The following is a 24,397-nucleotide window of genomic DNA, read 5'->3' as shown; positions in this document are numbered from 1 at the left end:
TGAAATCACTAATATTTAAGCTGACATACATTCAAATACGCGAATCAACACTGATTGATTCAAATGTGTGTGTGTGTGTGTGGGGGGGGGGGGGAGGAGGGGGACCACTCCATTTCCTCATCTTCCGCCTCACCAACCCCTCATAAGCTTTCCCTGCCGCGATAAACCAAATCCCTAACTTCATTTATTACCTCCATGAATTTCATTGATCTCTCCGCTTCAAGCACACTCACAACCACCCGCAGCAACTCTGCTGCAATTACCGGAAGGGATGTACAAACTTCAGACGAGGCAAAGGTGCAAAGGGGCTGGAGATCACCTTTAGGTCCCAAACATTTCTCAATTGCTGTGAGCAGAAGGGATAAGGCCGTGGGACTGAGGCTCTCCATGTTGGCGAGTGTGTGTAGGGAAAAGTAAAGTGTGTTGTACGGACCACTCGGCGACGAGGAGGTCACCCGCATTGCCTTACGGTGGAATTCATCCGATTCCGGGCTCATGCCGGTTTGGTTTCGGTGGAATGTCTGATTTATTTCTTTTCTTAGCCGCTCATGTCCCGCTTCTTCAGTCTTTTGTACACTCTTGGGTGCGGAACGCAACAGGCAGTCCAGTGTTGTGTCATCGCAAACAAACAAGCAGTCATCCACTGACGAAGGCACCCCCAGGACGGAAGTGATGCAGGCATGGCTGTTACCATCTTCATTGCCTTTGTCTTTCTGCTGCAGATGTTGCATGGCAAAAGCCACCACTTCGCTGAGCGTAACACTCCACAGCGGAGCGGCCCCTTGCGAGAAGTCAAACAACTCTCTAACGAGCTCCGCCCCCTTCCGACAGGTTTGCAACGCTGGCAGACACTCTGCCAAGTCAGTTCGAGTAAGGGAGTGCCGCAATTCCTCCATAGACTGAAGCGGCGAGGCGCTAAGAAATGCGACGACTAATGCCGGAAAGTATGTGCTGAACAAAAACTGAAGTTCCAGCCGGGATGACACCGCGCTGTCGGTGGTCTCATCTAAAGCGCACCGGGTAGCAGACTGGTGCTTGACAGAAAGCAGTAGCAGGACTAATGCGACCTCAGTGAACCGGACGGCAACCTCTGGTGTTAACAGACGCCCACGGACACGTGTCATGAACTGGACGCACGTGGAGTACATAGAACCCGTCGGCCGGTTGAAGGGAGGGAGAAACTGCATGCGTATGAAAAAGAAATATACATCCAACATGTACCGCACTGCTTCAGCTAGAGCTCCCGGAGAGGCAGCACTCTCCCGCTTCGCGCATTGTGCTAGCTGTTTCCGTATGGTGCGGGGTACTACGGGTTGCACAGAGAGAATATACAGTTGACGAAGGTGCTCTCGCCGTTTGGCTTCATTTTCACTGTCACCGGTGAAACTCAAGTCTTCGGATGGTGTTCGGTGCAGTGTTGCCGTTGTTGCGCTTGATGTTTTTGAGTCGTCGTTGGAAGAATGGGGGGTGCCGCACTCTACGCTCTGAACGACATCATGTGCCATGAGAAAATATGACGGAGGGTAATGCAACCAAAAAGGCTTGCAAGTAGTGCCCTCCAAAGGTGAGGAAACACTTAATCCATTAGTTTCGTGTGCTGCGAATAAACAGCGCCGCAAAAAACGCTCAAATTCCAAGTGTTTAAAATGTACCGTCCCTGAGCAGTTACAGAATGCTCGGTAACACTTCATAATTTCTTGTAGTAGGGACTCAAAAGAGGGCGCCTCAATGCCTCCCTCAATGCGTTGCTCCCGTGTTGCACTCGATAATACTTCCTCATCAGATGGAGTGAAGCACCGTTCACCTAGTATGTTTGGCCATTCTGTGTCCAAGAGCGAGGCGCAGCAATCGGTCATAATGTTCCCTGACCGGTCTGATAACGAGACGCTTTCACGTGGGTCATGCTCCCCGACGCTCGGATTCGGCTCCGCCCTCATGCAGCCACCACCTCACTTATGTGTACGTATATGTATATGTGCATATATATTTGAACAATGTTATTGGCATTTGATAGTAGTAGAAGGGAAAGTGAAGACGATTTCAATGAGGCTAGGAGGGAACAGAGCGGGAAAACATGTCATGGAAACGGTGTGTAAGTGCGCATGTGCTAAACAATCGCAAAATATATGAGACTAATGAGTTTACCGCCGATATATGAAGCCCAATGGCGCTGACCGCGGTTTGGTACATGCACAGGCACGTATGCAAGCATATGCATTCCAGACTGCTTGTTTTTGTTTATGTTTGTATGCGGCAGCACTTTCATTGGCTAATGAGCCCACATCGATTAACCGACAGAATAATGTAAACAAATTCACCCGTATGCGCACGCGCATGAGCGCATCCACATGTGGTGAGCATACAGTGACTCCCAGTTGACATATGAACTGCGCGGCCTTGCTCTGGATTTCCCATTGCGTTCCACGTCATTTCGATCTTTCAGGAAGCTGAGTTTAGACGCGGCGAAGAAGAGTTTCGATAGCTTCTCCCACGAATGAAAAAAAAAACGGCTGTTGTTCACTACACAAACGGGTATCCCCTTGACCCATCCAACACACCAGAAAAGGACCAAACATATCTTTTCCTTTTGGAAAAAGATAATCATCCACCGGCAAATCCATCGCCCTTTGCCAGAGTGTGAGATATTACAAGAGAATAGCGGGCGCCGCCTGCTTGCAAAAGGACAAAGAAAAAAGTTGTATTGGGTACGGACGAGTCGGTGTTACTCGTGCTGCAGTCGTTCTACGAGGAACAGCATGCTGCTGTTGCGGTCTTCACCATTCTTCTCAATGTAGAAATACTGCGGATATCCCAGTAGAGCAGTGTGAAGACCACCAAATTGCTCCTTGAGCGTGCGTTTTGCTGCGCTCGGCAACATGCGTTGCAAATGCCCAACCATAATGCCCTCATCAGGAACCACCTCCCGAATGCACTCAACAGCATCCTCTACGCTAAGACCTTCCTCCGCCTGAAGTGCTGCTTCCGGCACACCGAGTTTACTCTTTTGCAACATCATACGAGTGCCATCCGACCAGACAGTGAGGTGTTTACTTGACTTGAAATTGTTGCGATGCCGATGGGAAAGTGCCGCCTTTAGAATGGGTGGCAGTCGTGCCACCAGTTGATGGAGGGAAACGGGATGGTCCGGCATGAAGAAAGAAACCTCCTCACACAGCACTTCATGATCAAGCAGAGGGTTCTGCGGGTCAAGCAACAGAAGTTGGCGCCGATCAGTCGGTATTTGACTAGCGCCCAAAATACTCCGGAATTTGTTCCGCTCCGTATCCCCAATCAGTGATGCCTTCGAGTTCTCGTCGTCATCAAGTGTAGGCGGCAGCAAAACACGATCCTCACTGTTAAAGACAGTTTGCGTAGGAACAAACGGAGGTATTTTCCCCTGCGGATCATGCGCAATAACATGCAAGAAGTCGTCACTGAGTTCAAAGACCTCACCGTGGAGGCGCATGAAGTGCACAAGTCCCTTGTAGGGCCGGAGCAATCGCTTTTGCTCTTTGCTGAGCGAGGCGTAAATACGTTGAACGGGAACCCAGCGCCAAGGCATGGGAGGTTTCCCTTCCGCAAACTTAAGAGGCGACGGCACCTTCTTCATAAGATTCCCATGCAGGGAGGGTGGTGGGTTAAGGAACGCCACCAGATACTGCAACAGCTCAGGCTCGGGAGTTGTGGCTACGTTATAATCGCTTAGACTTCTCGGGGCGATGTGCTTGGGCAAACGACGGACGTAAATGATGTCATACCGCGAGGGAATGTAAAACCCACTTTGGCCTTCCTCTTCATTGGGAAATGAAGAGTCTACGTTCCTTGAGCGCCTAAACTCGGTCTCATCGTTCCCTTCGCCGCAAGGAAGGAAAACGTCGTCCCCTTCAGCGCAGTTGGATCCACCCTCAAAACCATCAACCTCATCGTCCCCGTCTTCAGGATTCTTAAGAGACGCGCTGTCCCCATTGTCTTGACCCGAGGTAACGCCATCTTTTTCGACGGGTTCGACTGAGGGACACTTACCTTCAAGTAAGATCTCGTCCAAGCCAATGAGATCATCCCGCAACGCAGCCGACAGATTTGCTTCCCGCCGTTTTACCTCCTCTTTAGATGCGATCAGTGCCGTATCAGGCGTCTTGCCATCCTCGTCTTCTATATCATCAACTCCGAAATCAACTACTTCCCCTTGGAGATCCTCATCCAATTTGGTTGGGTCCGAAGCAGCGCGAGACGCATTCGACCGCTCTTCGGGAAGACTTCGCCTACCATTTCGCAACTGATCAAGGCACTTCGATTCTGTAAACACGTTTCCATCCTCACCATGGCACATAAGTTGGAAAATTCGGACGTAGCGGGTCATGAGCGTCAGCACTCGTGCTTGTGGCACACTATTCAGCGTCTCAATGTCATCCTGGGAGAACTTATTGATCCACTCAACCAGAGGAAATGACTGGCATCGCTGTTCCTCGAGCTGCTGCTTTGGAATCGTGGGATCTGTTGGAACCCGTGGTAAATTTCGCACAAGTACCTCAAATATTTTCACGTCGATGTGCGGTTCCCCACGACGTGCGTTCGCCGCCGGTTCGGCTGAAGGAAGCGGCCGAGCCGATAAACCACCGACCGTGGCCCGGTACTCCTGATTGTAACGTCGCAAGGGGCGATCAGCGCGGCCACAACCAGGATAGTCACGAACAAACGGAAAATCAAGGTTTAGCTTCACCGATGCCTTCTGAAATTTTCCAGTTTTTAGTTTGAAGATCATGGGATACTTCTTAAAGAATGCATCAACAATATGGTCCCTTGACATGTGCCGCTCAAAGCTGTGCGCGACATCAGGTGACATGGCATTAAGAACATGACGTGTTTCCACGAAAAACGTGGGTGTAATGTGAATAAATGCCGCCGCAACTTCAGAAGGCGAGAAGAACCCCTTTGCAACATACAGTGCATCCAACTCTTGGAACTGATCTGAGAGTCGACGTGGCTTGTCACCGGAGGGGAACAGAGTCACCGGGGGGCCATCAAGGAGGAAATACAAATTAAGAGGGCAAATAAGCCGTCTAAGCTTCAGTTGCTCGATTTCCTCGGGAGTAATTGGTGGCTTAGATACGTCTACCGGCGTAGTGGCCAGAGGACCGTGAACCAATACATTGGTTTTGCAACTTATAAGATGACCTGCGGGCTTGGAGCATCTCACACTTCGCGCTTTGCACTCAAGGTCGGGGACGTTAGCGGCCCCAGGAATTGTGTCCGTGCATCCTTCTCTGCCAATTCCCTCAAGATGCAACCGCATTGCTTCCGTACAACTCACCGCCGATCCATTGGCACTGAGAACAAACCATTCCGGTTTACTTTGGAGGGCCCGGTCCAAAAGACCAAAAGAGGAGTTTTGCAGCTGATACCGAAGTTCGACGCCGAGCTCACGGAAGAGCTCGTGAACATGAAGAGATTTTGTTTCTTGGGAGCCTTCGGACTTGTCCTGTTTCGCCGTACCACGCTGAGACAGAAGTTGACAGAGAATGCGTGCAATGTCATTCAATAGGGTTGTATCATTCCATTGATGGGCTCTCGTGTCATCCATTCTCCCTCCTATGGCGGTTTCCGCTGATGCGCCAGTCGCTGTTTGCGGACTTCCTGTGTTTCCTGCATTGCAAAGTCGTGATGTGATGTGCCAGACGTTGCGGTACGACAGACCGAACCTACATGATCCTATAATTCCTTGCGGCCTCCGGCGCAGCATAACCCTGTGGTACAGACAATTATGCATCAATGCAACCGGAAGCAAGCAGCGATGGGCACACCGCTTCGACCCAACTGACTAATAAAAACGAAGGTAGAAGAGAGAGTTTCTGTAATAGCTGAGGGTGACATATACGAAATAAAAAGTGTGTGTGCGCGTGTGTCCGGATATTTGTGTAACGTTCATAACCAACACGTTTTACGACGCGTCTGTTACACTGGAGACAACGGTCACTATGTTTATTTGTTTGAGAGTTCCCAATGAAAGAATAAAAGAAAAAGAATTCCATCATCTTATGTATATGCCAAACTAGCCGAAACAATCGCTCTCACGAGTCTCGGAAATAACAAAGGAAAATGAAAACAAACGTAAACTCAAAATAACCCACGGGTATATTTGGCATATATCGAATATAATATGTGCAATCAACACTCCCCACAAAAATGCGTCTGTCCTCTGTAACGAAAGTTAACGCTAACGGAAACGGCAATGATAACAAGAAATGCCGGGTTCATACCCAAAACAACACATGAGAACACTCGTCAACAACGTAAAACCAGGAACACAAAACAAGTTAATTGCTTTCTCCGGAAGATCAAACGGACACCTTTCAGAGGAATCAGCAAAAATACGGCCTATGAAAGGTCTGTTTTCTTGTGAGCTCTCCACGCCTTTAATAACGCGAAGAGAGGGCGATCACATCCTGTAAAAGCGTTCATCCAATGGCAATGATTCGCCTCCCACTTGTTGCTCCCATCCGCCAGTTCCACATCAACGTGTTGCAGAGGAAGCACTGACGCATCCAAATAACCACATAGAAGGCGGTTAAGTATACGTTCGAAAAAAAGGGGACACTGATCGATAGCACTGCAAGAGGCGGCCACGTTTTGATTGTGACAAATGGGATCCATAACTTTCCAACTATTAACGCATTCCCCAGGTGATGGGGCGGGCACACACGTCGAGCGCTTAATGATACCGTCAGGATGCATAGGAACAATAAGCATGTCTGTGGGGGTGAACAGGCCACGTGGCGGCGGGCTAAAGAAGCTGAGAAAAGAAAGTAGCAAGTACCCCGATTCCACCATGTTGCGTCTGTGTGGGTAATGAAACGAACCGCAAAGCGGATACTCATTAGCACAATGGCGGGAGAATGCAACAACCATCAACGTCAGGACGTAAGGGGTGAGCTGTGAAGAGTGTATATGTAGCTGCTTCAGAATTACTTTCATCAAAATGATCACATGCCGCACCGGCTCGTTGCTACGCAAGAACTGGCGTAAAACCCCACAAGCCTCTACGGAGTCGCGCTGATTAACCGTCAAATTCATGCCAATTTCACCCGCAGCGCCACCAAGGCAAATCCGCTCGAACGTGTTGTGCGAATGACGATTTATACTAACCCGCGATATTGATGATTTTGTGATGACGGTACTTAAATACTGCAGCATGTCAGTACGCTCCAGCAATGGCAGTGTCACCGGGAGGGAGGCAGGGTACGGCTGCAGAGCCGCAGCTTCCGTCCCCTTAACAGGAAGTAATAAAAGGCTTTCAACGGTCTCCATGCTCTCTACGTTATCGCGCAGCGATCGCCAGTAGTAACGTGCTCGGGGGTTGTCGTTTGTGATGACTGTGATATCCAAAGCCGAATCGGCGAGCGCCGTGCTGTAAACGTGACTACCATGGCACAAAACGCCAACTACTCCGCGTGAGTGTTTCTCAGTGGAATCAACCACGTCAAGTGGCCTCGTACTGAATGCTGCTGCAACAATTTCTTTGATTTTGCGAGTGGTGCGCTCCAGGGCGCCCAACTTCTCGGGTGGGGGCCGCACCTCCTTGTTGAGTTCTCTGATGTCACTTGTGAGCCTCTTTGTGGCTGCTAACAGCAGCATGTGTACCCTTCCGGTTACCTCACCTGAGCCAGACTGGCGCAGAAAGTGGGCGATGCAATTATTTTCTACGTGATTGTTGGTCATATCGGTGTTGTGGTGAGGGAATACGCTCAAAACACAACTTACCGCTGGAAAACTCAGTAGCAAGTTGACAATTTAACGAAGCGTAGGCGAAAGATACCCAAACAAAACAAAGAGAGAAGGTGCGACACGTGTATGCAAAGATAAATTGTGAAAACGCAGCATAACCAGCAGATGGGTTATGCGCTGCAAATAGTAAAATAACACCCAATAACGAGAACAACAACAAAGAGGTAAGAGCGAAAAAGGAAGTTTTGTACAAGAGCATCAACGAAGCGTAAGCGATGCGAAATGTGAGCAACTGCCCAGCATCGATCGGACAAAGGAACAAACGCCTTGTTGCAAAACGGGTTCAAACCCCCGTCCCCACAACTTCTGTTCTCCCCTCTCGATCGCTAGCCAAACGGATGAAAAATGAAAATGACGAGAATGGCGGTAATAATTGTGATGGTGGGCACAAAGAGGAACAGTGTAAAAATAAAAAAGCCACATACATATATATATATATATATCAATAAATAACGGTGCTGATGTTACGCACGCAATGGTGAAGAAAGAATTAGTAGCGCCGTCAACAACCAATCGACCCCTTACACTTTGTTTTCCTCCTTTCTCCTTTTTTCCGTATTATAAGTATCAGATGCTCAAGTGTCGATAAACGGGTAAGAAACTGTGTGTAAGTTTAACACCCTCGTGCACCCCTTCTCCCTTCCCCATATCCGTCGAGGGCCACCCACCAACTGGTGGTGGGTCTCAACACGTATTATTAGTTGAGCAAGTCATGGCGGTGACGGTGGCTCGGCCCAGCGGTATGGTGGCGAGGGAAGGGGAATAAAAAACAAAGTGGGAGAAGAGAAAGAACAAATCTGACTGATTTGTGCGCTGTTTTTACGTCCATTCTATTTTAATCGCGAGACTCCGCCCTACAGTTACAGCCGCGTGCCTTTACTTTTATTTTATTTTTGGCTAGCCGGACCACACCTTGAGGGAGTGGGGATCCGCTCAGTAACGAAGAATCTTCCTTCACACTTCCCTGTACATAAGCGCCAGGGGTCAGGTACAGAAAGATCAGAATAGTAATAACAACAACTAGGGCACGGTTCGTGAGCTGCTAGTCTATCTCGGAGGAGAGATCGGGATCCCAGAAGGTTCGAAACGTGAACTTCTCCGCGATCCGCAAAGCGGTGTAGAAAAACCACGAGGAGAACCGTAGCCACAAGGAGCGCCGTTGATATTCTTCATAGTTCACCTCCTCGCTCACATTCATGTCGTCAAGAAACTGCTTTTCCATAGTTAGAGCCAAATTGTGGTCCAGGTGGCAAACACAAATTTCCATATTCTTATTGCTCATCATGTCCCAGTTGTAACTCCCGATGGAGGTCCATATGCTGTCCGCTACCACTGTTTTAGCGTGCATCACCTGCCCTCCCTTATATTCGTAGACGCGAACCCCCGATGCCATTAGCATACCCGTGATATAATTCGATGCATACCACATGAACCATGGGTCTGTTGTCCGGTTGCTTCCTGCGAGGATGCGGACATCGACACCACGGCGAGCAGCCAACTGAAGGGCACGCATTAACTTCCTGTGAGGCATATAATAAGGAGTGGTAACCCACAATCTCTGGTGAACAAACTTTGACACTTGCCAAAAGGCATAAGGAATGGACCAGTCACGTGAGTGGGGATTACAGGAGAGCACCTGCGTCACAGCGGCATGCGCTTGACCATATGCCTCAGCTTCCGCAACGGGTGAGGTGTCTTCAAGGAGGCGCATCGATGGGTTAACCACCCTCAACCTACGGAAAAAGGATTCCTCGGCGTTTTTAATTGCACGCTGGCGGTACTCGTCGATGCGGCGCTTCATCAGTTTCCATTGCCCATGAGACACCTCATCGTTTCTCTTGCTTCCCGCATCCGTGGTTGCCACGTCATCGCCTTTACCTGTTGAGGCTTTGAATACAAGCCCCTGCCCCTCGCGAAGGTTTTTCGCGAGCGTAAGCAGACATCGATTCAGGCGCTCACGCTGCCGTTTCCATCGCATCCGTTCCATCATACGGACTGTGCTACGTTCCGCTCTCTCCATCTGGCGGCGGAGGTAAACACCGCCGCCCTGGCGCACAAACGTCGTGGTGGGCTCCAGGTAGTCATGTTTCACGTTCATTCCCTCAAGGTACCGAAGGTTCATTGTGGCTGATGCAATCTGTCGCCACCGGGCTAAGCTCCATTTCCATGGCTTTGGCGCCTTTGTATCTTCGTATACTTCGCGCATGTGCATCACAGCGGGACCCATGACGACACAATGTGTATCCCTAAAGCGTCCATTTCCACCCTCACTCGTACCGCAGTACTCGTCCCCAATATTGAGGCCACCACAGAAACCCAACTTGTTGTCGACGATAAGGATTTTTCTGTGGTTACGTATACCTGGACTGAGCTCCCACTTCATCCCCCTGAGGAAGTAGGGGAAAAAATGTTCCCACATGGGACGATGTTCAATGACGTTAGCTCCAGACTTTTTGAGGTCACCCACCAGCCGCCTGCGTCCAGTTATGTTTCCCCCGCAGTCGTACAGCAACTCTGTTTTACACCCGCGACGATGCGCTTCCTCTAACTTCTTGACCGTTTTTCGCCCGACGAAATCGTCCTTGCAAATGTACGTTTGCCACAGGACCGAATCACTGGCAGAATCGACAGACTCCCACATACGTCGGAAAGCGTCAGCACTGTCACTAAACGGAACTACCACATTTCCAGTAGACGCCCGCCCAAGAACAGCCAACCGACGCTGAATACGATCCCAGCGATCTCCAAATGAAAGTGTACCAAACAACAGATTGTGCCGGTAACGGGGCAGTGGGTTCACTCCGTTAAGGGCCACTGTCGGTATTGTGTCCAATGCCCCCGGAGTGCTCCCTAAAACCGTCTGCTTTTGTGCATGACTTCCTGTCAATGACAACGAAGTCATTGAAGCATTTCTAATATTGATGCCGCGCAGCGTCGCACGAAACCTTCCATTGAAGGTCATCCCCCACCAGTTTTCTCCACCTACTCCCCGTTGAAATGTTTGCTTCACACAGGAGAGAGTATGTGGTAAGCCGGTATTTGGACACGATCTGCTCGGGTGAGGTTTCTACTACAAGTTAGTGCAAATGTAACTATCCTCCTGGACTGCAACGAAAGATTGTAAACCGCGCAGCCCCCCCCCCCCTCCCTTCCTCTATACGACACAGCAACAAAGAGACAACAAAATACAGACAGGAATGTAAATTAAAGATTAAAAATAACAGCGAAGGATCGTAATGGTACGCGAGTAGTGGAGAGGTCCCTCTACCTTTTTACAATACTTTCCCTTACGTTATTCTGAGCCTATGTTGTCCGAACTTGATGTCTGCGTTCACCTTCATCCAATTGCCAACACACACGATATGGGTATCACAAGTCCATTTGCCCATCGAACCGCTCTAGCTACACAAAGGCGCGGACGAATGAAAATCGCTATAAATCTCTGTATTTTTTTGCCCGATTGACGCGCTTAATGAGGGCCCCATCATCAGTCTCAAGGAAAGCGCGTTTTCGCCGCTCCACTTCCTCGTCGCGCTGCCGTTCATAAATCATTCGTTCCTCTTCCGTCTGTTGAGGGAACTTCAGTGGCCACCAGTCAGGAAAATTCACCCAGTCGTATATCTCCGGCGTCATGTTTTGCAAAACCCGCTTTGCATCCAAACAGGTGTCATCTTCACTCATGGAGAGCACAACTGCCCGCCGCACCATCACGTCTTTCTCCTCCAACGGTCTGTTATCGTAAAGGTAGGCCCTATACATGCGTTGAAGCTCAGGAGACACCTTATGCACGGGAACTTGTTGTGTCTGCTGCTGACGAAGGAACATTTTGAGACGCCGCCTGTGGTAATATGTCATGCCGTAGCAACTTAAGGTGTAGAGTACACCAACTAAAGAGCCGGCTAGCATGCCTTGACCGAGTGTCCCCATTTGTGAGGCTACTGTGAGTACAACAGCCCCGGAGGCACCAGCCATCATGGGGTAGTAGAAACGGTCGTGGTAGTTATTGCGCACCACAAGCACATGATGGAATGCGGTTGTTAAGAGGCCAACAGCCGCAAACGTTGAGCTGTAGCGCCACACGACTTTGTAGCGACCAATGTAGCGGCCCTCCACGCGCGCTTGACGATATCCAACCGCAAAGCCTACAAATGCTCCATAGCATGTGGCAGGAAAGATGCTTTGCACTAACCCACGCCGCCACCGCCACTCCAGATACCGGTCCACCTCTGTTCCGTACGGGTACGCTGGCATTTCATTCTTTATGGCGTCGTATATTGTTTCTTCTGTGCTTGTGACTTGAAACCGTTCGTCATTGCCCGTACGAAACGGCCACAGTGACATTTTGATTGGACGATGGGAAAACACAAGTTGCCGACTGACCGGTTTGGTTGCGCTGCTGCCGCAACCTCACCTGCGGGTTGATTTTCTGTCCACCTCCAAAAAAACAGTCTCCCCTCGTCCTCGTGTTTTGACTTCTTGAAAGCACCTGGAAAAGATAATGTGCGGTTCCCCGCACTCAATTGTAGAGAAGAAAACTATTTGTCTGTCTGTGTGTGTTTTGGCGTATGCTAAGAGTTGAGTGGTCAAAAATCACCTGCGCACATGACATCACTTCCTTTTGATATATTAACCGAAACGGTTGCGCATCAGGAAGGATCGGAAAACGCGAAGTCTGTGGAGCCTCATTGGTATCGCACCATTTCAACAGTGTTCCAAACAGGCGATTTCCCTGTCTTTTTTTTTTCCACAGCGACAGTTGAGGTGGGAAAAAGAAGACAGAGAAAGGATTAGGAATGAACAAAGGGGTGAACGAAAGTAAAATCAAGACAAACGAAAGAATATATATATATATATCGCTGAGGTCCGAGTCTGCTAAGGTCCCCAATAGCCTATTTTTTCATGACTTTTTGCCTCCTTGTACCAATTTCGTTCTTTGAACGGCCTTTAACTTCCTTCATTTCTCCTCTGGTCAATCTTCCCCCTCTTAACCATCTGAGCACGACGCAGCCGATAGAAACCATGCAGCGCCGTATGCTGCTGTTTGACACCAGCTTTGTGCAATTTCGCCATTCACATGGTAATGGGGATGAGTTGTTGAGAGATGTCGAAGCAAACTGTTTTAGAGTTTCTCCTCAATATATCAGCAACCCGCGCGCAGGGCCACCACCATGTGAAATGTCGCACCGGCGGACATTTGGTAATCTTTCAGCCGCTTCTCATCCTCCAATTGCTTTCCTTGATACACAAGGCGGATCATATTCCCAGGAATGCCTTCTGACTCTTCTAACTTACCCTTCAACTCCGCTATTGTGTTATCATCAGTAAGTGAGGTAATTTGAATAACCTTGTTGCTTACAGTCTTCACCTTAAGAAGCATGGTTAGTTACCTCCGCAGTGGTGCAAATCAACGCGTACCCGCACACCCTATACAATAAATAAATAAATAAATAAATATATATATATATATATATAACCTCTGTTTTCCAACTATTCTGTGCCTTGCTCTGTGCCCTTATTTTACGCAGCTGATTTTTTGTTTGGTTTTGCTTGTTTTTGCAAACTTACGTGCGCTTCGCTACCGTTTCTAACCGTTGTTTGCTTTCGTGCAGTGCGCCGCGCTGTAGGTGACGCGCCAGTGAACTACTAAGTATCTTTGTAACCGAAATAACTTCCACGTGTTCCAGGATAGATACCCGGCGCCAAGACGTACGGACGAAAAATAGAAACAAATACAATTCTTTCTTTCAAAAAAAAAAAAGAAGAAGGGGGAAAGAGAGAAGAAACATATTTGTCAACACACACACACACACACACACATATATATATATATATATATATATATATATATATATGAATCAAAACAAGTGCTTATTTGAAGGACATGGCTAAAGGCCGGCAAATAACTAATGCCCGCCCCGTCATGCTTTCACTGCACTCCTACAATTAAATGCCCACACCACATGCAATATTACATTTTTAGATAACGCCAATAAACGGCCTCTCCCTGCACGCCTGTTATACCAGTTGGGGGTAGGAGGTCCCAAAATAGATTTTGAGTCCATCATCTCTTTACCTCTTCCTTTCTTTTGTTTTCCCCCTTCTTGTCTTTCGTGCTTTAGTTTGTTTCGATCCAGTTTAGTTTCTATTTGTCCTCACATTTTTACGACCCTGTGCAGTGCAACGTAATTAACAACAATAACAATATTGGCGTCGAACATCATCATTGCACTTCCATTTTTCTCTCATTTTTTCGTTGAAAAGGGGAGAAAAATTGTTTCAGTGCGTAACAAAATGTGCCACCAAACCTCTCTACTTTCCCTCTTTGTTTTTAAATGAGTCGGGTTTAACCTTCGCATCTTTCTCTTCTTTTTTTTTACTTCAGAAGTGACTGTTTCTTTTCCTCCCTTTAATGGTGCCAAACCTCTCTTGATAAAAACATTTTCATCCCCCTCTTTTTTTTTGTTTTGTGGATCCCCTCCTTTTTTCCTTTCCTTTTCTTCCCCATATATGTATACGGGTGCGTGTGTTATTAACAATATTATTGTTGTTATGAATATGTATTTTTTTGTTTCGTTTTCTTTTTTTTTTTCTTCTTCCCTTAAAGGTATTGTCGATTCACTTGTCATTACTTCTCCGTTCCTCCCATTCCTCCCCTTACAACTGCCAAGATACTCATCTTTTGTTCTCTTTTCTTTTCTTTCCTTTCCGTTCCACCTTTTCTCCCTCTTGAGATTTCTCTCAACCCCTCACTTCCTGTTGTCAAAAGTTCCCACGACTAAAAGAGTGGAAGAAACACACACACAAAAAAAAATATATAATTTTCTCCCACTTTTTGTTTACCTGCGTTTACTTCTCTTTGCAAATACTCATTCATGTGATTCAAACATTCCCCAACATGACTTCCTTCAGGCGTCCCTCACAACAGTGGAGTGGGCCAGTGGGAAGTAAATAACTAAGATAATCGGGTGCGGAAGGAATTCATAGAGAGAAGCAAAGGAATAAAAAAAAAATCGCAGGGGGGGGGCAGGAGAGCAAGTACGCGAAGAAGAGAAAACCGAGGGGAATAAGGAGAGGAAAGATAAAAAGAAAAGATGAGATGAGACAAAGCAAAAAAAAAGAAAAAGGAAACGGAAACAGAAAGGGGAAGGTAATCAATCAAAACAACCCTTGTGAACGTAATGCAAACCCCCTCTTCTCCCTATTCTTTCTTTCTTCACTGCAATATCCACTGAAGTTCCTTTTTTTTTTCTCTCTCTCTCTCTCTACGGAGGGGTGACCCGGCAAGCGGTGCATGCATGAGTCGGTTAATTCTTCTTTTTTTCTTTCCCCGCTGCGTTGGCGGCGGCCCGTGGGGCGGCGCGGGAGCGACCAGAGCTCCCTGCAACAAACATCAGCCCACCGAAAATGGCGGCATTCTTCAAGACCTGAAAGGCATTCGTTTCACTCATCTTCGTGGGGGCACGGAGGTCAATGTGGAAGGCGAGTGTAAGCAGAGAAACCAAAACGGCGAGCAAGAAGGCAAAGAAGGAACGACCAACGCCCAGAAGCATTAGCAGGGAAAAGCCAATGCAGGAAGCACCAATGCCCTGCACAACCATGGTGTATTCAGCAACAGAGAGGCGGTACTGAATGCCAGCCATTTCCAGCAACTTGGGGAAGTTACTCTTCGCCAACATCATGGCGCCTGAGGTGGGGTACATCATGATTTGAACACCCGAGGCGATAAACACCGTGAGCAAGAAGATGAGCCCAAAGTAGCTGACGACTGCACCGAAGCCCATTAGTGCTGAATATTACGCAGGCAACTGTTTAGTGGTTAAAGATGATGAAAAGAGCGAGGTATTACTGTTATTTGTGTCACTTTATCTTGCTTTCTTTTTGCTACCGGTTAGGTGTAGAGTGTGTGAGCGTGCTTTCTTCCCAACGTTTTTATGTGGTCCACAAAAGAAGACAAAGGACGAAATTAAAACAGCAGTAATGGTGACGATCACAAGCAATGCGGAGATTAACTTGAAGGCGAAATGGAGGGGAGAGTACAGAGACAAGGAGATGCGAACTTTTTGCTCTACCATTTTTATTCGTCGAAACGACATAACAAAGCCACAACTCCAACACAGCCACTCAAACTGCAACGGCAAGTTCCTGGAACAAAAAAAAAAAACACGAACGCCATCAAAAAGATGAGGTTGGAGCAGCTCAACAACAACAATGGATAAAGCAAAGACAAGGGAAGGAAAAGGAAAGAATACAAAATGAGCGGTGGCTCATGCCGCGGGACCCTTTCCGTGAAGCACCTCGTCGGCCCAAGCAGGAACAATGACAGACGCCGGCCCGTAAACGGACCGATCGAAGTCCCTGCAGTTCCCACTGGGTTCCAGGTTGAGTTCAAGTGTTTCTGCTCCATGTGCTTTTGCAATCATCACAAGACCCGCTGCAGGGTATACGTTACCGGAAGTACCGACAGCCACGAAAAGCCCCGCGTTTTGCACCACTTCATCAATTACATCCATATACAGCGGCATTTCGTTAAACCATACTATATGCGGTCTGAGAGTTTCTACGACTCCGCAGCATTCACATTTCGATTCACCATGGATCACGTCATCCCTTGACTCAAACACGCGTCCTGTCGCGGTACAACGCACCTTCAACAGTTCGCCATGCATGTGCAAAACTTGCCTTGATCCTGCCCGCTCGTGCAAGTCGTCAATATTCTGCGTGATGATAACCACTTGACCATCCTTGTATTCACGTTGAAGCCTCGCAAGCGCCTGATGCGAAGCATTGGGCTTCACCTCCGGTGAAAGAAGGGCCCTCCGGCGTTCGTTGTAAAAACGCTGTACGACTGTCGGTTGTTTGAGGAAGGCGGCAGGAGTACAAACATCCTCCACGCGGTGGTTCTCCCATAAGCCGTTCTGATCACGGAATGTTGAAATGCCCGACTCGGCAGAGATGCCAGCACCCGTTAAAATAGCAATCATACGATTGGGCCGCCTCATTGTTGAACCTACAAACAGTCCTTCTTTAATCAGCAGCGGTGGGACAGAGTGGGAATGGAAGCTAACCTCCACCGCTCATCAAGGGGAAGTAAAGTGGCGGAAAAGTTTCTCGCGCTCTGGGAATGGCAGCATACGATTTCCAAACTTAAAGGCATGCATCCGAAACGCGGTATGATGTGGGTTCGTTCATTTACGATGCTTATGTCTCAAACTTATGCACTTATGTGAGCGAAGCATCGGCATTGGGGGACGAAAACGGCCACACAGAGGCCGCTCGGAGTTGAGCAACAGTTCCGTCACCAGCAACATGGCCATTCTCAATGACAATGACACGATCGAAGAAGTCAATATGTGACAATTTGTGTGTGATGCACAACACCGTTGTACTCCTCAGATGTTCGGCCAACGAGCTCCACAACGCTGCCTCCGCCTCGGCACTACTTTGTGCAGTCGGTTCATCCAACAACAGCAGTGGAGACCGCTGGAGTATTACACGGGCAAGTGCAATCAGATGGCGTTGACCTCCACTGACGCGACTGCTGTCAGTGACATTGTAATCCAATGCAACACCGTCTAGTTTAACGGAGGTTGCAACGTCACGCACAGCGTCTTCCGAGTGAAGCCCAAATGGGTCAATGTTCTGCCGGAGTGAACCACTAAAGATGAACGGTTGTTGCGGAAGGACACTTAAGCGGGTGCGTAGAACCTCAAGTGGTAGCCGCCGAGTGTCGTATCCATCGATGTGGATGGATCCCGACTCGATTTCCACAAGTCGGAGCAACGCCGAAAAAATGGAAGATTTCCCCGCTCCTGTCCGGCCTACTATCGCCACCTTCTCCCCAGCATTTACATGAAAGCTCAGCGACCGCAACACCTCCGGTCCGCTTGGGTCGTACCGCATTGACACGTTGCTCAAAACAACTTGACCACCGCTGGGCCAGTTGGAGCGTGGAGGTGAAAAAAACATGCCCAGAGTTCGTGGCTCCTCGCTCGCCAATGAAAAGTATTGTCTCACGCGCTCCACGCTAATAAGCTCTGTTTCCGTGGAGGCAAACGCACCAAGCAAGCCTCCCACATATGACGTCAGGGGCTGCACATAGGCGAGTGCAAGCCCTATAAAAGGGGCGGAGGCGCTGCCATGGTAATAGGTAGCGGTGCCTCCTACAAAAATAAGTGGAAGGAGGCCAACAAGCTCCAGCCGGATGGTAAACCATGCACCGAGAAGCATGGAATTAAACTTTACTCGCAACAACAGATCCGTGTTTCGACTCGCACGCCGCAGGTGAGACATCACCACTCTACCGCCCAAACTGCGAATTACCACCCCACCGTCCAGCGCATCACGCATTGTATCGAGCAGTGGCGCGTTAGCCGCTTCTTCAAGTCGTCGCAGCTCTCTCGACGACGCTCGATACGGACATTGAATACGATGGTAGAGCACAGAAACCGGAATGAGTGTAACTATTAGCAACGACGAGGAGTTGAGTAATATTACGACTACCGCTCCGCAAAGTAAAAACGTTTGCGCCAACAAAATGTTCATTATGAATGGCAGTGAATCATCAATGGTGTATGTATCACCACATAGCCGGTTGATGATGCGGCCGGGCGGCGTGTCTGAGAAGAAGGTAAACGTGGCAGACATCACGTGGCCCAATAACTCATTGTGTAGCCTTTTTGCGGCCCGCAGACCACCGAAAGCAAAACTGAAACCACGCGCAAGCGCCAACACGCTGTTCACACCAGCTAAGATGGCCAATGACCAAATGAATCGCGTGGTATTTCCATCACCACTCTTAGCCCACGTTACAACGTACTGGTCACCCGCATTGCGAGATATTTGCATCAAAGCGGCAGATATGATAATGAAGGCAGACAACTTCCACCCGACCCGACCGATGTAACACGCCAGTGTTTCCCACGCAAGAGTGCCGTGTTTAGATGTCTCCAGAACTTCTGCCGCTTCTATTGAACCGCTCTCTGGCGTTGCGGCGGGCGCACGCGCAGGTGAACTATCGCTCGAGGGCCATGGCACATCACCTAGAACATTGCCTACCTTTCCATGACCTTTCTCCTTATTAGCCAACGCCACATGTTGTTGGGTTGCATGTGGCTTAGCCGCCGGCGAGCTTGGCTCGGCAACTGTAGTAGCAGCTGTTTTCACTAACCGCTGAGAAAAAAGAAGTTGACCCTCCACACACCTGTACACTACATCTGCCCGCTCAACGAGCTCCTGGTTGTGTGTGGCAACGATAACGCAACTCCCGCTTTTTGCTGAACCAACGAGGGCATTTATGACAATGTGACGCGCTACTGTTGGGTCAAGACAGCCAAGGATGTCATCAATTAAATATAACTCCTTTCCCGCGTATAGAGCACGCGCAAGAGCAACCCGTGCCCTCTGCCCTCCACTTAGTCGGATCCCTCTGTCCCCTACGAGAAAAGTGTCACCATCGGGATAGAAACAAGTTTGAAAGTTCTGAGTGAGAGCTACAGCATTTATAACCGCCTCGTAGCGCACAGAGTCGTACATGAGTCCCATCAAAATATTCTCCCGCAGTGTTCCCGACATCAAAAAAGGTTGTTGCTCGACATAAGCCGTGGAGAAGCGTGAGACTGCCGCGTGGCCGGTGGCATCATTTGGGTCAATCAGGTGTTCACCCGCAAGACCGTCAAGAAATGTACTTTTCCCCGACCCAGAAACACCCACAACGGCAATAAGTTGGCTGCTCGTCGCTTGGAAGGTTGGAATATGAAGCATGAAGCTGGGTCGCGGCAACCCTGCGCCACCTTGCGTATTGAGCCTTATGACGCCGCTTCTGATATCAATGAGCAAATCGTGATTTCTTCTGAAGGGATGAGGAAGCCCATGGATCCCCGCGAGACGCTGCCGCCGCATCTCGCCAACACAACCCTTTGCTTGAAGAAGTGGTTGTATTTCATTCAATGAGGAAGCACAGGGCATCTCTTCGCTACTCACCACCATGTCTTGGTATTCCTCCGTTATTTCGGTAAACATTTTGGGGCCTGAGTCACTTTCCCCTGACGCAAAACCATACAAGTCGCCGTGACATGCGTCTGGTCGCATTACCAGGAAGGGACTAAGCCGACACCACGACACATACGACTCCACGAGACCATTAATGACGCATGGATACGCATTCAACGGCATTGTGAGTGAGTTGAACAGGGCTAACGCGGTTACAGCCTTTCCGGGTGTCAACTCCCCACCCATCAAAATAAAGGTTATAAATGTTACAAGTGAAACAAGTGTAGGCGTAGTTGCCCAGAAGAAGACACAGAATGCATCCAAGTACTTGAGCCACGTGAGATGCACCAAGTACCGATCACGTGATTCTTTCACCCACTGCTGAACTAATTGCGACCAGCCACACATTTTGACGTAAATAATGTTCCTCACTATCTCCGTGATTCGCAGGACACGTTCATCATTTTCCCGCATGAGTTCACTCATGACACCTTGGATGCGCTTCGTCAGCCACATGTTGATGGGTATCAGTGCAACTGACACCACCACACCCGCAACGAATGCAAACGAGATTTGTATGTACAAGAGGTACAACGCAAGGGAGAGTTGCAGTGGCAGCGCCCAGAGATCATTAAAAGAACTTGCTGCATCAGCTACGCGCGCAACATCCAATGAGAGGTGGTTCATAATATCACCCTGCGTTCTACCGTCAAATAGATGCTTCCGGCGACACAGTGTGCAGCGGAACAGCTCTGAAGTTAGGAGACCACGAATGTATAAGACAATTTTCTGCAAACCCACTCTGTAGTGTGCACGCAGAAAGGTGCATATTAAATTGTAAGCAATAATTACCACGATCATAACACTTGCCATACACAGCCCATCACTTCCGTGTTTCTTTCCGTGCTTATTTTCAACTACGGACAAGTTGTCTACCAGTATTCGCAAGAGATGCGCTGGGAGAAGGCCTCCAAACTCGTAAAGAAGCCGCACAAATACAAGCACGGCGTACGTCCCGCCCCAGCGGCGTGCCACCACACGTAATATATAACAACGTGAATTACCCCTGCAGAGGGCTGAAGAATAAGAAGAGGCACTACTCTGAAGCTCATGGCTCAGTTCCAACATATCGTCAGACCTGAAGCTTCTGGGGCCACTGCGTGACATACCCATATTTCCACCACAGGCTTCAACAGCGTCTGCATCCTGAGCGGCACGAGCGGCAGAGAAAATGACGGTAATATCGCTGATCATCAAACGGTCCAGGCCAACAAAGGCGGTAAACACCACCGTATGGAGAACCGTAAGAAAAAGATCGACGGTAATAACAGGATGATAAGTGCTGGAAATAAGAATATAAGTCGTCACGACAGCCCATTCAGTTAGCACCAGCAGAGGTAGTAGTGCAGAAGCGACCCATTCCACTGCATGAGAGGGTTTGATGCACCGGATAAATAGCAGCAAAAACCAATAGGAACATCCCACTCTGTCCATCCAATGAGTTACACCGCTGATGGTAGAAATATGACCTTTGAGTTCCAGAATGCTAACGAATATTACACACAGAGAGGCCAAGAGATAAACAAAACTCGAGATCGCTGTCCGAATGGGGACAAAGCGTGGTTGAGAACATACGACGAGTACGGAGCCGAGAGTAACACCCGACCAAAGAAGTATAGTATGTATAATGCGCAGTATGTACACCGCTGCAGCCTCCTCAATCGGCCTATTTTTTGTTGTCATTTCTCTGCGACGTCACCTTCTCCCCTCTTACTGGAGTTTGTGTATACGTATGAAAAAATGTATGCGTCTGTGGATAATCATGTATTTTTGACGAAAGGGATAAGCCCATGCACACAATGTGATTTGGGAAACCGTATACACGCTCTTTCTTTCCCTCTTCCCACCACTTCACTTCCCTACGGTATCGTGTCTCCCGTGTCCGATGGGGTCTCAGTGATCGCAGATTCCGTATTTTCTCGTTGGTGCACAGGTGCAACAGTACCACCGATGAGCGAGCGCCCTCCCGATCAACTAAGTCTAAATTTGGAAGATGTAAAAAAAAAATTAAGTGAGTTGTAGTAGTAGAAAAAAGTAAAGAAATGGGAGGGAAAGCGAAGCTCGCACAAACTAATGCACAGGCGAAAATACCGTTACGAGATGTATGGGCACCACCATCACATATCTCCACCCACCGAACCTTGACAAACATGGAAATAAAGTGGAAATCGTTGTCAATAAACGAAAGGAATCGGGAGCAACTGCAACATTTATCCAGACGACAGAAATGGCAAAACCACATGACGCAGCGCACATCCGAAAACGGTAGCCACTCAGCGGATTTATTCTTCCCCCCCCCTTCATCGCATAAATTACATGCATTCCCTTGCTATTTCTTTACGTTATATCGTGTCCGCCGGGCAGCTTTCCCTTTTCTTCCCCTTGCTCTCCTTATCCTTTCCCCTTTCCCTTGTCACCTCCCTTCCTTTTTTTTATTAAATTATTCTCTCATTCGCCACCATCATAATCATGTGGAAATCATCATCCGCCCATCCGGCAACTCCTTTCCCCATTCAAGGATGCGTGAACATATGCAAATCAGGCTATCACTAGAAATTTCATTTTCTTTCTTCCCTTAAGAGCAAGCTCATTATTTTCCACCTAATTAACCGTTCCGAGACCTTACGAAAAAAAAAAAGGGGGAGGAAGAGAAAATGGAAGAAGGCATGCTCTGAAATCAAAACACACCACCACGGCACCTTTTTTTTTTCTGAAGGCAGACCAACGAGAGTAAAGGAACCCAAAGGTCAGGACATCACAACAACAACAAAAAGAAACAAACAAAAATTCTCCTTCAGCCACAGCACAAGAAAAGAAAGAAAAACACAAGTTCCACTGAAGTAGAGGAGCACATGCATTCACACACGCACACACACGCACTCATAGAGACGCACACAGCAAAAGTAGGATATGAAAAGGGAGGGAAGTAAGACGGGAAAAGGGGGAAAAGTATTGTTTAAACATCAACAACAACAGCGCAAAAGTAACAAAGAAACAAACCCCACAACAACAACAACAACAACAAAAAGGTGTAACTAAAAACAATGAGCCCACTTCAATTGACCGTACGGCAACTTCCCATTAATCCCACGCGCACATACACAAATATATTTATATTTAAATATTCGTCCATATATATATATATATATATATGCCATTGCCTCGCATCCCGTTGCGTACCGTATCAAAGCAACACGGGACCAGTTGTTAGGCGGCAATCAGAAATGGTAATGATGATAGAAGTGGGAAGTGAAAAAATGAGGGAGGCAACATGAAGAAGCGAGTGGGGAATGAAAATACATCTAAAAACGGAATGGAGCAGTGAGGTGCAGCGTCAAACATCCCACCTCCACCTTCCACTTCACTCCGTTTCTCCCCAACGGAATTCTCAACTCCTCCACCGTACGGTAAACTATGACTCATGACAATAAATAGATAATTTAACTTCATTTCATTTCATTTAATTGTTTTTTTTCTTTTTTTTTTAAAAAAAAAGCATAAAACACCAGCTAGCGGGGTTGAGAAGACACGTGTATAGTTAGATATAGATGTGTAAAGTAAATATAAGTATATATATATATATATATATATTTGTACACTTCAACGCGTTCAGGGATATTACGCACGTAATGATACACATAATCACACACATGCGCACGCAGACACGACATACCCTGCGATACACACATCCATTAAGGTAATCAGTATGGAGTAACAACGGCAAATTAAAACAAGAAACAAAAATAACATATATTTAGGCAAGAAAAAACGAAATAAGAGAGAGAGAAAGAAAAAAAAAAATTATCACCGTATCACCTATCCCCCCATCACCTTAAATTTTCATTCCTTTCTTTGCTTCCTCTCCTCTCCTCTCCACCCTTTAAGGTCATTAAAACGCAACAAGCACAATCATAAACAAAAGCATAAAACACACAACGTCAGCACCAATCTCAGTCATTTCACTCTTCCCATATGCCTATGCACCGCTTCCACCCACAGAAAAAAAAAAAAAGGAAAACACGCCCATCAATTCATAAAATCAATCGAGTTGAGACAACACCCAAACAGAGCTCCACACACAAAAAATTTTCCCATGACCTTCATATCCTCTCCTCATTGCATTCCCTCCTCACCACTTGCACACAAACACACACACGCACATGTCCCTTTAAAGTTCCCTCACACTAAATGATACTGTCCAAAGCGAGAAGAAGAAAAGCATGCGGATGCGAAATGATATATATATATATATATATGTTAAATGAATGGTGTGTTGAGTTGTGCGCATCAAAATAATAATAATAATAATTAGTAACAATAACAATAGTGATAAAAACAATAATAACATTAATAATAGAGGCGCTTCCGGGGGAGGGAAAAACAGTGATGTGAGGCGAAACAAGAGGTAAATGAAGTAAGATGTAGAGGGGAAAAAAAATGAAAATCGAGGCTCATCAGTCAACAGAAGTGAACAAAGTATTGGAAGTCGACTACCAAACTCGATAATGAGCTCAATGCTGTCCTTACATCCATAACACATCCATTGGGCCGAAATCACAAGAAAATC

General features: G+C 47.7%; 10 protein-coding genes across 10 annotated transcripts; all 10 read right to left on the bottom strand.

Annotated features, from left to right (window-relative positions):
• Nucleotides 1-140: 140 nt before the first annotated feature.
• On the bottom strand, nt 141-1,937 carry TbgDal_IV2550 (hypothetical protein, conserved; the record flags this gene model as incomplete). Its single annotated transcript, XM_011774541.1, has 1 exon — nt 141-1,937. The coding sequence occupies one exon, from the start codon at nt 1,935-1,937 to the stop codon at nt 141-143; it is 1,797 nt and encodes a 598-aa protein (XP_011772843.1).
• Nucleotides 1,938-2,722: 785 nt separating this feature from the next.
• TbgDal_IV2540 (hypothetical protein, conserved) lies at nt 2,723-5,767 on the bottom strand (the record flags this gene model as incomplete). The annotated part of the gene is made up of 1 exon (XM_011774540.1): nt 2,723-5,767. The coding sequence occupies one exon, from the start codon at nt 5,765-5,767 to the stop codon at nt 2,723-2,725; it is 3,045 nt and encodes a 1,014-aa protein (XP_011772842.1).
• Nucleotides 5,768-6,375: 608 nt separating this feature from the next.
• TbgDal_IV2530 (hypothetical protein, conserved) lies at nt 6,376-7,716 on the bottom strand (the record flags this gene model as incomplete). Its single annotated transcript, XM_011774539.1, has 1 exon — nt 6,376-7,716. One exon carries the CDS (start codon nt 7,714-7,716, stop codon nt 6,376-6,378), a length of 1,341 nt encoding a protein of 446 aa, XP_011772841.1.
• A 1,108-nt stretch (nt 7,717-8,824) lies between these two features.
• Nucleotides 8,825-10,744, bottom strand: TbgDal_IV2520 (cardiolipin synthetase, putative; the record flags this gene model as incomplete). Its single annotated transcript, XM_011774538.1, has 1 exon — nt 8,825-10,744. One exon carries the CDS (start codon nt 10,742-10,744, stop codon nt 8,825-8,827), a length of 1,920 nt encoding a protein of 639 aa, XP_011772840.1.
• Nucleotides 10,745-11,214: 470 nt separating this feature from the next.
• TbgDal_IV2510 (hypothetical protein, conserved) lies at nt 11,215-12,123 on the bottom strand (the record flags this gene model as incomplete). Its single annotated transcript, XM_011774537.1, has 1 exon — nt 11,215-12,123. The coding sequence occupies one exon, from the start codon at nt 12,121-12,123 to the stop codon at nt 11,215-11,217; it is 909 nt and encodes a 302-aa protein (XP_011772839.1).
• A 548-nt stretch (nt 12,124-12,671) lies between these two features.
• TbgDal_IV2500 (ubiquitin, putative) lies at nt 12,672-12,803 on the bottom strand (the record flags this gene model as incomplete). Its single annotated transcript, XM_011774536.1, has 1 exon — nt 12,672-12,803. One exon carries the CDS (start codon nt 12,801-12,803, stop codon nt 12,672-12,674), a length of 132 nt encoding a protein of 43 aa, XP_011772838.1.
• Nucleotides 12,804-12,922: 119 nt separating this feature from the next.
• Nucleotides 12,923-13,159, bottom strand: TbgDal_IV2495 (ubiquitin, putative; the record flags this gene model as incomplete). The annotated part of the gene is made up of 1 exon (XM_011774535.1): nt 12,923-13,159. The coding sequence occupies one exon, from the start codon at nt 13,157-13,159 to the stop codon at nt 12,923-12,925; it is 237 nt and encodes a 78-aa protein (XP_011772837.1).
• Nucleotides 13,160-15,086: 1,927 nt separating this feature from the next.
• On the bottom strand, nt 15,087-15,563 carry TbgDal_IV2490 (hypothetical protein, conserved; the record flags this gene model as incomplete). The annotated part of the gene is made up of 1 exon (XM_011774534.1): nt 15,087-15,563. One exon carries the CDS (start codon nt 15,561-15,563, stop codon nt 15,087-15,089), a length of 477 nt encoding a protein of 158 aa, XP_011772836.1.
• A 483-nt stretch (nt 15,564-16,046) lies between these two features.
• TbgDal_IV2480 (NAD dependent deacetylase, putative) lies at nt 16,047-16,781 on the bottom strand (the record flags this gene model as incomplete). Its single annotated transcript, XM_011774533.1, has 1 exon — nt 16,047-16,781. One exon carries the CDS (start codon nt 16,779-16,781, stop codon nt 16,047-16,049), a length of 735 nt encoding a protein of 244 aa, XP_011772835.1.
• Nucleotides 16,782-17,001: 220 nt separating this feature from the next.
• TbgDal_IV2470 (multidrug resistance-associated protein,putative) lies at nt 17,002-21,513 on the bottom strand (the record flags this gene model as incomplete). Its single annotated transcript, XM_011774532.1, has 1 exon — nt 17,002-21,513. The coding sequence occupies one exon, from the start codon at nt 21,511-21,513 to the stop codon at nt 17,002-17,004; it is 4,512 nt and encodes a 1,503-aa protein (XP_011772834.1).
• Nucleotides 21,514-24,397: the final 2,884 nt, after the last annotated feature.

The sequence above is a fragment of the Trypanosoma brucei genome, chromosome 4 (assembly GCF_000210295.1).
Source record: "Trypanosoma brucei gambiense DAL972 chromosome 4, complete sequence".
Lineage (NCBI taxonomy): Eukaryota > Euglenozoa > Kinetoplastea > Trypanosomatida > Trypanosomatidae > Trypanosoma > Trypanosoma brucei.
The sequence above is the reverse complement of the archived record's forward strand: the minus strand, read 5'-3'. Positions and strand labels throughout refer to the sequence as shown.